Source organism: Kwoniella shivajii, chromosome 8 (genome assembly GCF_035658355.1).
Source record: "Kwoniella shivajii chromosome 8, complete sequence".
Lineage (NCBI taxonomy): Eukaryota > Fungi > Basidiomycota > Tremellomycetes > Tremellales > Cryptococcaceae > Kwoniella > Kwoniella shivajii.
Genome location: NC_085915.1, coordinates 1,517,523 through 1,532,169, shown reverse-complemented (window position 1 = coordinate 1,532,169; position 14,647 = coordinate 1,517,523). Strand labels below are relative to the sequence as shown.

Below are 14,647 nucleotides of genomic sequence, written 5' to 3'. Positions count from 1 at the left end.
GTCTTAGTCTCAAACCCTTCCCCTTGCACCACATAAGAATGACTTGATTTCTGCTCCCTCTGTGTCTCTCTTATATCGGAAGAAATCGGCAATAAAGACAGCAGGATCCGCATTCAACGGGGAAAGTGAAGATGCACACAAGAGACATTATCAAAATTTTACTACAAACCCGATGAGAAAAATCTTCACTTCGGGATCATGATGATCATGTACAGATTGCTACGTGATTTGTTCACATGCTTATACAAATGGCGTTTGTCTTTTGGAGCGTTCACTCGGTACTGGTATATGCATGACGGGATTATCTTAACCGAACGAAATGAACGCGATTGACGGCAGCTGTGCGTTCAGACTGAAAAACAACGAAAATAAGGGACCAGCCGAAGGCGAAGACGTGCTGGATGATCGCTTTTCTTCACCTGTAGTGATGTACTGAACCTGATCTACCAATCTGTGCTGACGTTTTCAATTCAGGACATAATATTTACCCGGAAGTTTATTGCAATCTATCCAAGCCACCTGCAGATATAGTCAGATATGGTGATACCCTCAAAATTCAAATCACCCTGTCTGACAATCTGACCTTAAGGGTTGATCGCATCTAATGAGATATGAGGGTCGATCACAAGAGATTACTTCCTCGCTTCGTTTGTCGAAGATGCAGCCAAGAGCGAATGTGCAGACCGTGTAACAATATGTTATTCGTGCACAGAAGAGAGAGATATTCGAACCCACAGCCTCAGCAATTCATGTATGATCAAGTCGAAATCCACAAATATGGGCAACTCAATTGATCAAGGCCAAGTATATTATAGCAATCAGACTTCTACATATCTATCGACTGCGTCCAATTCAGACTGATCAAATTTTTTAAATGCAACTACTATACTCACACCTGGCATGAGGTCCCGTAGATCATCAATAGCTCTTCTCCCATAAATACCCCTTGTAATCCCCCAATCCATGCTCGGCTCTACCTTACATGATCTTACATCCCTCGTCATCCTTGTCTAATTGATCGACCAGTCCACCTGCATCTCTTGATCTTTGACCACCTCCACGTCCTTGTAAATCCACGATCAGGACACCAGTGTTACTTGGATCGACGTGAGCCGTCAAGTTGTACCTTGGAACAGAGCTGTGTTAGCTTTCTGGTATATTGATCCGTTACCTTGATATAAGTCGTGCAATCATTCTCTCCATGTTACATGGTGATGAGTCAACATTAAATTGCTCTGACAGTCGTTCTTGTCTTTCATCCTCTTTTGCCTTGTATCATATGATTGCCATTCCTATGGACTGACTGGATTGTCCATTTTTTCCCAAACGCCCTCTCCCAATGATACAATCCACTGGAATGTCTGAAGACTCACTTTCTCATTAGATCCTCTACAGCAGGCTTGATTTTGGCTCTACCACCTTGCGAATGAATACCTTTTCCAACGATAACTCTTAATTCCTCTGAATGACCTGATCTCTGAGCCTGAGTAATGGCAGATTCAACCCTTTCAATAGCCTCTTTCACGTATAACCCATGTAGATCTATCGTATCGTCAGGAGATTGCTTGTTGTTCTCTACAGCAGAAAGATATAGGCATTAGTACAGCTTATGTGAGATCTGGATAGGAGGGTGAATGAGAAAAATGCATCTTCCAGGGTATGTGTCGTAATGAAGTATGACAATTATTGATATCGTGACATATCAAAGTTACTCACCATTGAATATCCATGCCCCGGCTTCATCATCTAAATAGTCTTGTCTCTTTTGATGATTTTTACCTTGGAGAGACAATTCATGAGCTCTGGCGCCATCTCCAGATCTATCGCACAGGAGTGTCAGTAATGACCGCGCTTCATAATGCTCAGATGTGTATTCGACTTACTGGTAAGCTTGTTGTGACTCTGCGAAACATCTGTCATGGTCATGTTGAGCAAGATAGTTATTCGTTCAGCTTCTGATATCACTAAGTAGAGATCAAGCAAGAAACGATATCAAGTCATACTCACCGATGAGCTTCATCACCTTCTCTTCTAGCTTTATCTCTCAGTTCGGTGTATCGAGCATTGGTAGCGTTAATTTGATCTTGATTCTGTATTGCATTCAACAACGTGACGTTTTGTCAGCATCTTGCAGTCCCAATACTACAAAGACGATGGTAGTCGAACATACCTGAGCTGGATGATGAGGTCCTACCACACCGCCAAGCGGTGCATGGGGTTTGCTAGGTGCATGTCCATTTGTCTGATATTGCTGTTGGTGGTTGTTCTGTGGTTGCTGCTGATCATGCGCAGGGTATTGTGCTTGGGGTTGATAAGGTTGTTGCTGCTGCTGAGGATAGTACTGTTGCTGTTGCTGTTGTTGATGTCCAGCGACATTTGCCCAGCTAGGTTGGCCCTGCGGTGGATAAGCATTCTGTTGTTGACTGTATTGGTTCTGACCTGGATATCCTTGTTGATGCTGTTGCTGTTGAGGATAACCTTGTTGATGCTGTTGTTGAGGTGCTGAAGGTTCTTGTGATGATCCACAACATATCCTCAAAAGAGATGTGATTATTGATATCAAACCGGAATTGTTGTTCGGCATCTTGATGAACCCTTCCTCTCCTCAATCATACGGTATATGTATGGATAGGATTTATAGGTAGATCGACCTTTCTCTCACCCTTCCTACAGCGTTATATGTCCAAAAGAACAGAGGTCTACACGAAGGCAAGCTTTACAATCCATCTGAAAATTCAATGTTGCATCTGTTTGTTCCACCGAAAAGGACAACATTTAAAATGGTCACGTAAAACCAGGACCGAGAGCAGATCCCGTTGCTGAATTCATTATCATTAGTCCGACCATATATACACGCTATTTCTCCATAGAAGCAATCTGAGATCTGATATACAGGAAAGATGATGCGACTCTGCGCAGATGTTTATCAGTTCGTGCATCCCACCTACATAGTAGGCAACGATGTGCACATAACCAGGGCGGACCCGATAACGATCAATACTGACGAACGGAAACACATGGCACAAGAATGAAGCTATGATCTGCCTGAACTCCCCTCCCCTTTGCTCAGGATATCATGCGGGGGGAGAAGTTGGTAAGGGCGTCTGTCTAGATCAATACAATCACATGCGAATCTACAATTCATCGTGTTTCCACTGTCAACTTCAAAGTTGCAACTCTGCGACCTGTCCATCTTAAGCCTCGATCTTCTTGAGATTGACATGTAACTTTGGATCAGATGCCAATACCCTCTCCACGATCTTCTTAATCACATCATCTTTGTTCTTGTCTACTGCTTTGTCAAGGTCGGAAAGTTGGGTGTTGGTTGAACTGTCGATGGATGTTTGGGACGATGAGGTTTGAGAGGTGTGCTGTGGGTGTTAAGTTGGTTGAAGGAACCGATTAACACAACGAATGGGATGAGGATAAAGGGTTCTGAAGTTAGCTCATCTGCACATCGATGATGAGAGGGGACACTGGAAGAAGTGGGGCAATCGCATGAAACTGGAAGGAGTGAGTGAATGCGAGCTTCACAATGATACACCGCTTCCACCAATAATTGCATTCAAAGAGCAGACTAGCCTCCTCTCTTTTCCACCTGAATGCCTGCTGATTTACAGTGAAGCGAAAGAGTGAAATCATACTCACGTCTTTCTCAAATTTTTTGAAGTCCTCGTCCTTTTGAGCACGGTAAGCTTCAATTTCCTTTGCAGCTTCGGATCTTGCGTCTTTCAGCTTCTGTACTCGGTCTATGTAAGAACGACCGGATAGATCAGCTGACTAAAAGCATTTCACAGGGTGCGTGATATGTCCAGCAGTGAAAGGGTAGGTCGGGTCATGTCAAGTGGTTCGTACTTACATTGTCTAGCTTTTTGAACTACTTTGGCAGCTTCCTTCTCTGCTTCAAGAAGCGTTTGAATACCTTGTGAGTTGGCGGCCTGAAAGAAAACAGTCCAGCCTGTCAGCGTTTCAAGGCTTCGGCGTTCCTCAAACTGCTTGATCTTACCATGATGTTGAAGATGTGCCGTTACGCTGATAAGATATGAGAAAGGAGTAGTATAGGTATAAGGTATATGAAGAATGGTTCAAATGAATTGGGCGGATGGAACCTGAAGCGTCATCTTGTACAGGGGATAGTTTAGGCACGCGGCTTCCCCCCATAATCTTGGCTGTGACCCGCGCCTACCTTACCCTTTCACTCGACCGTTTGAATCAATTTGGTGGTTGATATTTGAGTTCAACGTAAATTCACTAAATATATTGGCATTCATCCACTGCATCTCTATTCTCATCTGCATTCTCCATCGACACCATGTCACTGTACGCGGAAGATGACCTGGGTGGATACTTGGCTCAGGAGGATACCTCTTCTGTCGGGACGACCCCAGGGGATCCATTACACGCTTTAACAACAGCATTGGCATTACCATCCGAATCACCCGCTCAACAAGATGGTCTGTTCGAAGCTGCAAAGAAGTTTGAAGGAAATCCTGGGAAATTACCTGAGCTCGTCCCTCAGTTGCTCGGATTGATCTCAGATGGGGGAGATTCAATGTTAAGGTTCTGGACATTGGATATGATCGCTTTAGCTGTTGGGAGGAGTGGATTGAAACTTGATATCAAACTACATGGTAAGCTTGAAAATAATCATCACATCAAGTCTGGGATTCTAGGATGCATGTGCTAATCTCGTATGGATCAACAGTTGCTCAACAATGTCTGGAGGCATTAGTAAAGCTTCTGAATTCGCCATCGATATCAACGATCAAAGCTGTCATTCCAATATTTTCAACTATCTACCCATTGATGTTCCGACTCCTAGCTACTTCTAGACCGCAACCCGAAATAGTCGATCTATTCAATGTATCCAAGAGGAAGATATTGACTCTAGCTTTGGATCCCACTTCTCATCCTGGCAATGTTGGAATCAAAGCTGCCGCCTGGAAATTCCTACAGAAAGTAGTATTGGCGGGTACGAGAGCTGCGGGAGCTGATCCGAGAGTGAGTCAAGCGTCCTTTTCGATAAATGATTTAAATTCAACTTGACTGATTCAAAGCCATATACGTGTATTATATAGCTTCAACACAGAGCAACAAATCCTAAAGATGTCAATCTAAGTATGATTCAACCTGATTGTGCATTAAATCCAGCGGAAATTGAAGAAGAAGGAAGCGCTCTTCTCACTCAATTGGTCACCCATCTGTATTCATTATCGTGAGTCCTGTATCTAAGTACTCAACGTTCGTCCTATTCTAATTGAGGGGGAATGCAGTGATCCTGCTTTGCTTCATCCCCTGATCAATACTCTTCCCGTGCTGTGTAAATCACGACCCATGATCGCAGATGCACTCATCAGTTCAATGACACTTTGGACACCGTCAGCTTTGGGTGCAGCAGGTAGACAACCAATGGAAATCAGGGCGGTGGAAAAAACTATGCGGATTGTCATGTCTCACCTTCTACGGTAAGCAACTCTCCACCTCCTTCAATCCTGTTGTCCTTTATACTGACGCCTTCGTATTAGACATCCTCCATTCGCGAATTTCTCCGCTCGATTGAATGAAGCTTTAGTCCGTCAGAAACAACGGATGGAATCTGCTTTCGTCGTCGAGGCGTCTACACGGAAAGAGAGACGAAAAGCCAAAGCACCAGGTAAACATGCTATGGAAGCTGAATCAAGTGAACAAGCTCAAAAAAGAGCGAGATTGGAGGTACAGACAGGTAGTGGAATAGGCAAAGGTCCAGAGGTGGATATAAGTGATATACCTGTCGACAAGGTCATAGATGCTGTTATGGAGGGCTTGGATATAGTGCCCATAGAGCTATTGAATGTAGCTTTCGACGTGAGTTTACACTGTGTATATATCAATGACGCTGAAGACAAGCTGATACGCCTGATTCATGTAGAATGCCAGAAGAGCCATAACAGAAGGTTCAATAAATGCAATTCCGGTATTAGCTTCTGCATTGGGATTAAGCAAAATGGAACCGAAAGAGGAAGACTTTGATGAAGTGCTGAATCCCTTAGATATGGATCTGGATGATGATGATCTATTGGTAAGCCAGTCTATCAACCAACGATGAGCATCTATGACGCAAGGCTGACTCAGTCTTCTGAAAGCTTGAAGGACTTGATGAACAACCAGAAGAGGAAGACCAACAACTGACATTCACATCTTTCACCCTTCCTCAACCGGAACCCTTGGAATTAGATGACAAATTATACGTTCTGTCAACGGCCTTACAGAGGATTTGGACAACAGGTGCCGATCTATCGACTTTGCCCGATCCTAAAGAAGACGTAGAGACTGATGCACTGAAGATGGCTGTGAAGCCGAAAGAGATGTGGATGCTTTTGTTAGCTAGATTAGCGACGAGGGTACATGGAGATGTGGACAAGGAGAGACGAAAAGCTGTAGCAGATTATGTCGTGGAGGATTTCGTAAATCGGTGAGCAGAATCTGTTGCCCCGCCCGGTTGCTAAAAGAAGTGTACCGCGAATGGGTCGTAGTAAGAATATCGCTAAATTGCCAACTATCAGGTCCAAATTTGCTTCTATATGGCTCAACGAAGAATGGTACACATCGAAATTGTCCCCATCTCCATCGTCCGCTTATACCGACAATCTGTTATCGATACTGAACGCATATTTACCTAAAATCGATTCCAAGGATAAAACGCTCTCAGCATTCATTTCTGACCTTCCTGAAATTCCTCCACAGCTCGTTGAACTACTTGAGGGATTGTGCCAAGACGTTGATCGGAATCTCGTCGGGTTCTTAGCACTCAGGGACATCGTCGAAGCTCGTCCTCCAGCAAGAAAGGCTGCCTTAGACGCTCTGTTGGGGTTGTGTACTCATCCAGAGAGGAGGATACGAGTTTTAGCTATCATCACCACAGTCAGGAAATGGGGTCCTGAATCACCTATGATGCCTACATTGGTCAAATACGCTTTAGGTGTATTGTGGAGATTGAGACCTCAAGACGACGAGGATGTCCGGATGGAAGAAGGATTAGTGATTCCTGATCAGATAGAAAGCAAATTCTTGGAAGAAGTGACACCGGAAAGTGTACAACAACATGTCGAATTAGCTTTTGCTTTGACTAAAAGAAAACAGGAATTGTTAGATACAATCTTCCAACTTTACCCCTTACTCCCACCGGAAATACAAAACTCACTGGAGGCGCAATTAATGCCTCTTATCCAGTCTTTGGGACCAACGGAGAAATTGTTAGAAATCCTCAAATCGTTCCCTGAAGGAGCGGAGAAGTTGGTCATGCGGATCATCGGTGTATTGAGTGAAGGAGGATCGAATCCAGCTTTGACAAGTGTGATCAAGACTCTGCTAGCGGAGAAAGAGGTTGAAGGGAAATTTGTGGCTTCAGTGGTTGGTGATCTGGACAAGGTCAGTAAGATGTCTGATTTGATTACAACTCAAGTACTGATACTTCCCGCTTGCTAGGCTGAGATTGAACACCAATTACCTCGAATCGTAGCTCTTCTGGCCAACCCAGATGATAAAGATCTTGTCAGGACTGCTTTCGCTTCTATGTTGGGTAAGATGACCCCCGCGGATCTGATGGTGGCTTTGCATCAAGACGAAACTCAATTAAAATATACCATTGAAGGTCCGTACCTTCTCTTTCTGTATATTATGAAAATGGACAATGCTAAATTGATCTTCTGGATTCATAGCTATCGGCATCTGTTTCTCAATGACAACGGTATTCCGATCTGATGTATTAGCCAACTCTATGTCAAGAATAGCAGATTCTGCTAATTTACCAGTCGTATTCTTAAGAACAATCATTCAAGTAGTCACGACATATAAATCACTGATACCGTTCGTCGCCAACCATATATTACCAAAACTGATCTCCACAACCAAGAAGATATGGGAAACACCACCTATCTGGGATGGATTTATCAGATTAGCTAAATTGATCGCACCTGCAAGTTTCGGTGCTCTACTTCAATTACCAAAAGAACAATTGAAAGAAGTGGTCAAGAAACAACCTGCGTTAAAAGGCGGGCTGAAAACTTTCTTAATGAACAAACCTGGAAGCAAAGCTGCCCTGGCGGAGGTGAGTAGTTTGTCTTTCCTGTCTCATCTTTACAAAAGACTATACATGTAGAAAAAGGCGCTGATTCGTAAGCTTTTCGTTCATCAACAGATCTTTGGCGAGGAAGAAGTCGTGACACAATCATAAGAAAGCAACCTCATCTTGTGAAGACATTTCATGAAGTTATGAAGTAATGATTTTGATCAAGCAAATTTGTAACCATACAGCCAAAATTGTAGAAGATCTATGCATTATATCATTTCAAAACAGACAGATTCACCTTTCGCCTTCGCTCTCAATCGCAAGAGGTGAAAGAAGCAGGATGCGCAAATACTGAATACGACGACTTATGAACCACTGTTCGTTTATTCGGAATTGTCACATACTGTAAAATGGTACATATAGCACGTCTATTTTTTCGTCTGACGTTCAACAAAACCAGATATCTTTTACAGCGCTTCATCCGCTCTTTAAGAAGGAAGTCCTGACATGACCTGCCCCACCCCTGTTGGCTCTTGCGAACCACGGAACGAATTTGATACCTTTTTCAAGTTTTTTCCAACTTCTAGCAGGTTTTTCTTTTGTCACAATTCGATAAGCTTGATCATTCGCTAATTCGTGGAGAACAAATGCTGTTTCGTTCGCTTGTAAAGTGATTACTGGAATACCATGAATAACCTCTTCTTTCTCACTGAATGTCGTGTCAGAAGTTATTCCAACCCCTTCGAAATGTCTATGCTTCTCATCAATTTCAGCGTTATCGAATGATTCAGCTGTGTAAATGATTGGTCCTCGTGAAACGGTCAGTGTGTCTTGACCAGTCGTTATGTGAGGTGCGAGTAACCGTATAGGAAGATCGAAATTCTCGGATAGAGTTGAGTTATTCGAAAGTTTCACTTTGAGGAATCCAGGTTCTATCTCTTCAGCTTTTTCGGATAACTGTGATAACATCATTCATTGGTCATTTCAAATAGACATCGTAGATACCATAAGATAGGGCTTTGCAACTCACTTTCAAATTATCAGCATAATCAGGCTTGGGTACTCGAACTTTCCATTGCCATCCTTCAGGAGCTTTAAAATCCCAGTCAGTCTGTCCAGTCCAAGGCATTCCACTGTTCATGGTGACTGTTGCGGTCTTATCGTTTGGAAGAGGAATAGTTCGAGTGGCTGAAAGAAGAATGTAAACGTTTAGATTAATGACTTTCTTCTCTTCTTCGATCGTAGCGGACCAAGCGTAACCTCCCAACATGCCTAGAGATCTGGACAGATTAGGTGGACAGCAACAGACTAAAGAGAGACAGAGTCGTCAGCTATCAAGTAATGGAGTGATTTACAGTTGAAAGGGTGCTCACCTTCGAACCACTCTTCCCTAGTCGCTACTTCGTCACCCCAAGTAGCATGCTTATTTGCGTAACTGAATGCGTCTCCTTCCAGACTGCCACCCCCAAGAACGCCATTCAACAGACACAGCTCTAAGACATCCCTGACTTTACCGTCAAGTTGATGTGAAAGTATACGTTCGGAAGTCATTATACAGCCTATGGAAGCGCATGTCTCGGCGTAACAACCTCCTTCTCCAGTAGATTGAGGGAGATGATGACGGATTGTGGAGAATCCTTCAAACTACTTTCAATCATTAGACGTTAATCCGTAAAGAGAGAGATGAATGAAGCTTACTCTAGGTTCTGTACCGAAACCTCCCGTGACATACATCTTATTATCTACAGCATCTGCCCAAAGTCTTTTGGCGTCTTCCAAGAAATCACCGCCTAAATCGGCGGCTCCGGTCAGAAGATAAAAGGCTCGCACTGAATGACCACGAATCTCTTCTTGATCATGTATAGGTTTATGTGCTTGTCCATACCTGTAGGATGGTATATCAGAAACTGACCTTCCCGAACCACATGAGATGCTATGAACAAAAGGCACTCACCAAACATCATAGATAGTATCCATGGTAGGAGGAACGATATGGTCATCTCTTTGCTTGGCTTCATAGACGAAATAATTGTCTCCACCTTGATCCTCTCTTTCAACTCCTCTAGCTTGTAGTAGGTATTCGGCAAATTTCAGATGTTTGGGATCTTTCGTGAAATTATATAATCTCAAGATTGCTAATTCGAATTCAGGATGTCCGGGATATCCATGTAGTTGAGATTTATCAGGACCAAAATGTTTTATGAAACATTCCACATTCTACGCAAACATGTCATCAACTTTCAGCCTTGTTGCTATACAGTTCAATGACATAATGCAAGAACGAACTTTGATCATGATATCGATGAACTGACGAGATCCTGTATATTTCTGATGCGCCAATGCTGCTTCCAGCAGATGTCCAGCGTTATCTGAAAATGCCGTACGTTGAGATCAGCTGTCATCGGCCAGAATTCGTTGAGAATTATATGTTTTACTCACACATCTCATGCGAATCTCGAAGATTTTTGAACCGTCCTGCCTCGTCAACTACGGTAAAGTAAATGTTGAGATATCCATCAGGCTGCTGAGCTTTTTCCATCATATCTACTAGTTCTTGTATCGCAGAATCGAATTCGGCAGCATGAGAACACTCTTTGGCATCAGGGGAAGAAAGGAAGTAACAAGCTCCTTCAATCCTAAAAAGCCAAAATTGTATGTCACTCGGTATTCTCATTCTACAAATGACAGAAAAATCCTCGAAATGCAAATTGGTACTCACCATTTGCCAACATCAGAGTCCCAGAATAAAGAAGGGGGGAATCCATCTGTCTATATACCAAACCGGTTGATCAGTAAACCACAATTACTGCTATGTGTCTAGCAGATTGGTAAAACTCACTCGACATTTCCCACCATACAGCCGTCGCACATCATATGCGGGATGCCATTTCAATCTGAAAGCATCATAACTACCTTGCTTTTTCAATTGTTCAAGTTGAGTCTTGAGTACTTTGTTGGCGTATAAGATTCGAAGTTTACCGTAGAAAGAACCCGTGTCAACAGCTACACAGACCAATAACAGTAAGCGAACATCCGCTACAGAGCCGAGTCTGTGTCACTTACCGGTCAGGTCATATGTCTCCTGAGGTCTTGGTCGATAGAGAACAGTGTTGTATCTGCTCTCGCTGTGATTGTTGCTCTTGCTATGACCATTGACACCGTTCACCTCATTTTGAGTCATTTTTGCGGCTTCTACTAAGGTATTGAAGGTGTATTACGAATACTACGAATCAATTCAACTGTTCGTCTTGAGGATGCAGAACAGGGGGTCTGATATAACATGCATAGACTCATCCTTGGCAAGGTATAGATCGGAATACGGAAGTCGAACAACTCAAGACAGAAGGACCGAGATGAGGTCAATAACCCAGATGATCACATGCTAACCAAGTTAACCGGAACGGCGCCGGCACCCTGATGACCCGGGCCAAAGTGAATCCGGAGTGTTCCGTGCAACTTAACGCTCAAAAGCACAACAACGCACAAGAGATGATCATAGTATACATAAGTTTACAACAGTCGCTGAATCATTGCTTGTCGATCAGCCAGTAGACGCACACAGCATTCTGACACCATTGGCAATTGACAAGGCCTGCGACATCGGTTGTATAAAGGTGGTGCCGGAAGAATGTTGAGCAACCAAATTATACAAGCTTTGCAAGAGATCGTTCCATTGATCTGTTCTGGCCACGTCCATAAGCTTACTTTGTAGTTGTGGCGAACTCTGCATTAGCTCAGTGACTATCGAGGCGATGTCGTATAGTTTTTCCACCTTAACATCGTCTCGTCAGCTTTACTCGTTGGAAATCTGTGATAATCGCCCACTCACAAATCCACACCCATGAGCTTCTAGTGCTCCAGCACTGAGTCTCCGGCAGATCAAAACGGTTGCACTTGCCACATCCACGACATACCCAACACCTAACTCTGCTTCCGCATTCTCATCTGTCAATCCATGGCCAACCGCCAATCGCCAAACACGGTTTCTTAGCCATTGCCAAGTGATCAAAAGATCCGCCTGCTGTACATCGCTCAACCCTGTAAGAGCAATATCACTCCCAAATACTTGACTCGGTGTACCGTTCAATGTTCGCAGGATCCTTAAAACCTTCGCCCTCGGGAGATCCGTACAGGTCGTAGGGTCACATTTACCGTTCCAACAAGTCACCAAATTCGAATCAACAAAAGAGAATAATCTTGCAAGGTGATGCAAAGTACGTGATGCCAAATCTTGTGTCGGATCCAAAGCCATGAAAGCAGGTATCTGCAGCGACCCATGGAATGTAATGGCTCCATATCTCTGTAAAGCGAATGCCCTATTGATCGCAATCAGCCATTTGGCTTGGTTCAGAAGGAATGCTTATCTCACCTTTCGGTAATTCCCAAAACCCAGAACAGGCGCATTCGCCGCCTCGCTTCGTCGGGCTCCACGTTCATGTACGTTCTCGCTTCATCCAATTTCAAAAGCTCTCCAATACCTAATGCTTCTCTCAATCTGAGCCGCGATCCTTCGGCATGACCGAGTTCAAACAGCGCTCCAAACATCACAAAGCTTGTTGTCGCTCCCTCCACACTTGTCTGTGATGCCCAATCCATCTTTGACCTGAGTCGATACACTTCATCCATCAATGTTTGACTTTGTTTGGCTCTTGTGGGACGACTTCTTACTTCCTCCGGCTTCAACGGGTGTATCAGTGAGAGGGATACCATCGCTAATATGAGGGCGACAAATGCCCGATTTTGATGATATTCGACATCCTCTAGTCTGCCAAAGACGAAAGATCGGGGGAAGATGGGTATCATCGGATATACTCGCTCAAAGAACACTTCTAGTTGAGGCTTAATAAGAGTTTCGAGGGTGAGAGTGAGTATAGGAGATACATCTTCGGGTGGACAGAATGGTAAGGACCATGGGATACTAGTGGACGGAGTGAAAGTGGAACCCAGAACAGAGAAATTGTTATAAAAGTTTGGTTGAGCAATGTTGGTATTGGGAACGAGAGCTTGGCTGAGTAGGGAAAAGAGGTTTGTGTCATCAAAGGTCGACGTTGGATTGCTATTAGTTGGAATCGGGGGCGGGGGGGTCGTCAAGAGAAAGGGATCAAACGTGTCTAGCAATCCTGGTTGAGTAGAAAAGCTTGAGGTGGGACTAGTGGTCCGGATCTCGTCCACAACAGTATTGGTACTTTCACCACTAGATTCCGCACAGATTTCTTCCCACAAGCCTTCCAATACAGCTGAAGCTGACGCAGTCTCCTCGGGTTGCAGTGACGAAAAATTCCATTGAGCTGGTTGAAAAGTCGTATCAAAGTCTCTCCATGCATCAGATTTCCAACTCTGAACGGAATCTTCTCTAGGTCGTCGCACAGGGGAGGAAGAGCGAGAGATACGTGCACCATTACCAGGCACGATTCCCTTACGAGCTCGATATGACCTATAGCTATGTCAGCAATTCCCCTACACCTTATGCCTAAAGACAAAACGTAACACGAACATCGACCTCGGTGCTGGACCTTTCGGTAAGACCGGTTTCAGAAATGAGCAAGTGAGGTCCGATCTCTGACATGTTTCGCAAGGCTCTTGACCGCTGCACTGGAAAGCGATAACGGTTCGTGATGTATGAGCTCGTATTCGGGTTCTGAAGAGTTATAATCCACTTACTTTGACCTTCCGTGCATGACACTGATCGCAAGCCCTTTTGATCGGTTTCGCTACAGCCGAAGGACCTCCCGCAGAACTCATCGTCTTGTCACTTAAAAATGTGAAGAATCCGCTTTATATGTAGTAAAAGTATTGACGTCGATTGAGATGATTTTACAAAGTTGGGTAAATTCGAGTTTCGAGCTTTTGTTGCATGAAACCTGATAACCTCTGTTCACTCGTCTAGGCTGGCCCCGGTAAAACACGTTACGTTCTGGAACTCGATCACACCGAGAGCTTGCGCTTTACTAGTATATATAGACGAGGTTCTGATCCTCTTCAGCGAGGTAATTTATGTTATGTTCAGAGAAGAAGAAGCGGAACTACAAATCACAACAAGGATCAGATAAACGAACAAACCCCCTTCTATGTCCCGTAACTCCCTATTCGTCTCTAATAATGTGCTCATAAAAAGCGCTACGAATCACGATCTCATCCACTATGCGGAGCTCCTAATTTTGCGGATTGTATTCAGCGGAAAGGAGTCAGCCGGTGAACATTCACTCAAGCCAATTATAGCTTAAACCCCATCACTCACCGTGAACGTCGCAGTAAAGACAATAGTTACCGGCTATAAGAGGATATACTACTACTGGCTCTGGCGCCGAGTGAGCAGAGGCGAGAGGCGATTCCCTGAATGCAAATTCCTATGTTGTTCAAGGTTTGATCAGAAACAAGCGGGGCAAGAGGGGTTCCTTTTTTTGTATCATGTGAGGTCCCGGCACACAACGGCATTTAATCGCAAGGTACGCCAAACATTACGTTTTTACGAGAACAAAAAGTAACACCGAGGTCTAATCGCAACATGAGCTGTTCTCGGCGCCATTCACACGTGTCGATGTTCCTCTGCGTTGGACATGCAAAACTTCGAGAAGAAAGGGATGAGATCGTATATTTATT

The 14,647-nt window shown here is 44.0% G+C and overlaps 5 protein-coding genes across 5 annotated transcripts; 1 reads left to right on the top strand and 4 right to left on the bottom strand.

Moving 5' to 3' along the window:
• Positions 1-978: 978 nt before the first annotated feature.
• On the bottom strand, positions 979-2,584 carry IL334_006301 (uncharacterized protein; the record flags this gene model as incomplete). Its single annotated transcript, XM_062938005.1, has 6 exons — positions 979-1,126; positions 1,374-1,575; positions 1,717-1,820; positions 1,884-1,913; positions 2,008-2,090; positions 2,171-2,584. The coding sequence occupies 6 exons, from the start codon at positions 2,582-2,584 to the stop codon at positions 979-981; spliced, it is 981 nt and encodes a 326-aa protein (XP_062794056.1).
• Positions 2,585-3,194: 610 nt separating this feature from the next.
• IL334_006300 (V-type ATPase, G subunit) lies at positions 3,195-4,009 on the bottom strand (the record flags this gene model as incomplete). The annotated part of the gene is made up of 4 exons (XM_062938004.1): positions 3,195-3,371; positions 3,649-3,749; positions 3,860-3,938; positions 4,007-4,009. 4 exons carry the CDS (start codon positions 4,007-4,009, stop codon positions 3,195-3,197), a joined length of 360 nt encoding a protein of 119 aa, XP_062794055.1.
• A 303-nt stretch (positions 4,010-4,312) lies between these two features.
• Positions 4,313-8,212, top strand: IL334_006299 (uncharacterized protein; the record flags this gene model as incomplete). Its single annotated transcript, XM_062938003.1, has 11 exons — positions 4,313-4,631; positions 4,706-5,001; positions 5,079-5,215; positions 5,274-5,465; positions 5,526-5,844; positions 5,909-6,058; positions 6,123-6,451; positions 6,543-7,407; positions 7,465-7,630; positions 7,698-8,086; positions 8,177-8,212. The coding sequence occupies 11 exons, from the start codon at positions 4,313-4,315 to the stop codon at positions 8,210-8,212; spliced, it is 3,198 nt and encodes a 1,065-aa protein (XP_062794054.1).
• Positions 8,213-8,524: 312 nt separating this feature from the next.
• On the bottom strand, positions 8,525-11,228 carry IL334_006298 (uncharacterized protein; the record flags this gene model as incomplete). Its single annotated transcript, XM_062938002.1, has 10 exons — positions 8,525-9,004; positions 9,078-9,355; positions 9,421-9,691; positions 9,746-9,932; positions 10,002-10,264; positions 10,334-10,416; positions 10,487-10,683; positions 10,767-10,816; positions 10,887-11,050; positions 11,111-11,228. The coding sequence occupies 10 exons, from the start codon at positions 11,226-11,228 to the stop codon at positions 8,525-8,527; spliced, it is 2,091 nt and encodes a 696-aa protein (XP_062794053.1).
• Positions 11,229-11,588: 360 nt separating this feature from the next.
• Positions 11,589-13,789, bottom strand: IL334_006297 (uncharacterized protein; the record flags this gene model as incomplete). Its single annotated transcript, XM_062938001.1, has 5 exons — positions 11,589-11,819; positions 11,877-12,363; positions 12,417-13,481; positions 13,542-13,639; positions 13,709-13,789. 5 exons carry the CDS (start codon positions 13,787-13,789, stop codon positions 11,589-11,591), a joined length of 1,962 nt encoding a protein of 653 aa, XP_062794052.1.
• Between the last annotated feature and the right edge of the window lie 858 nt (positions 13,790-14,647).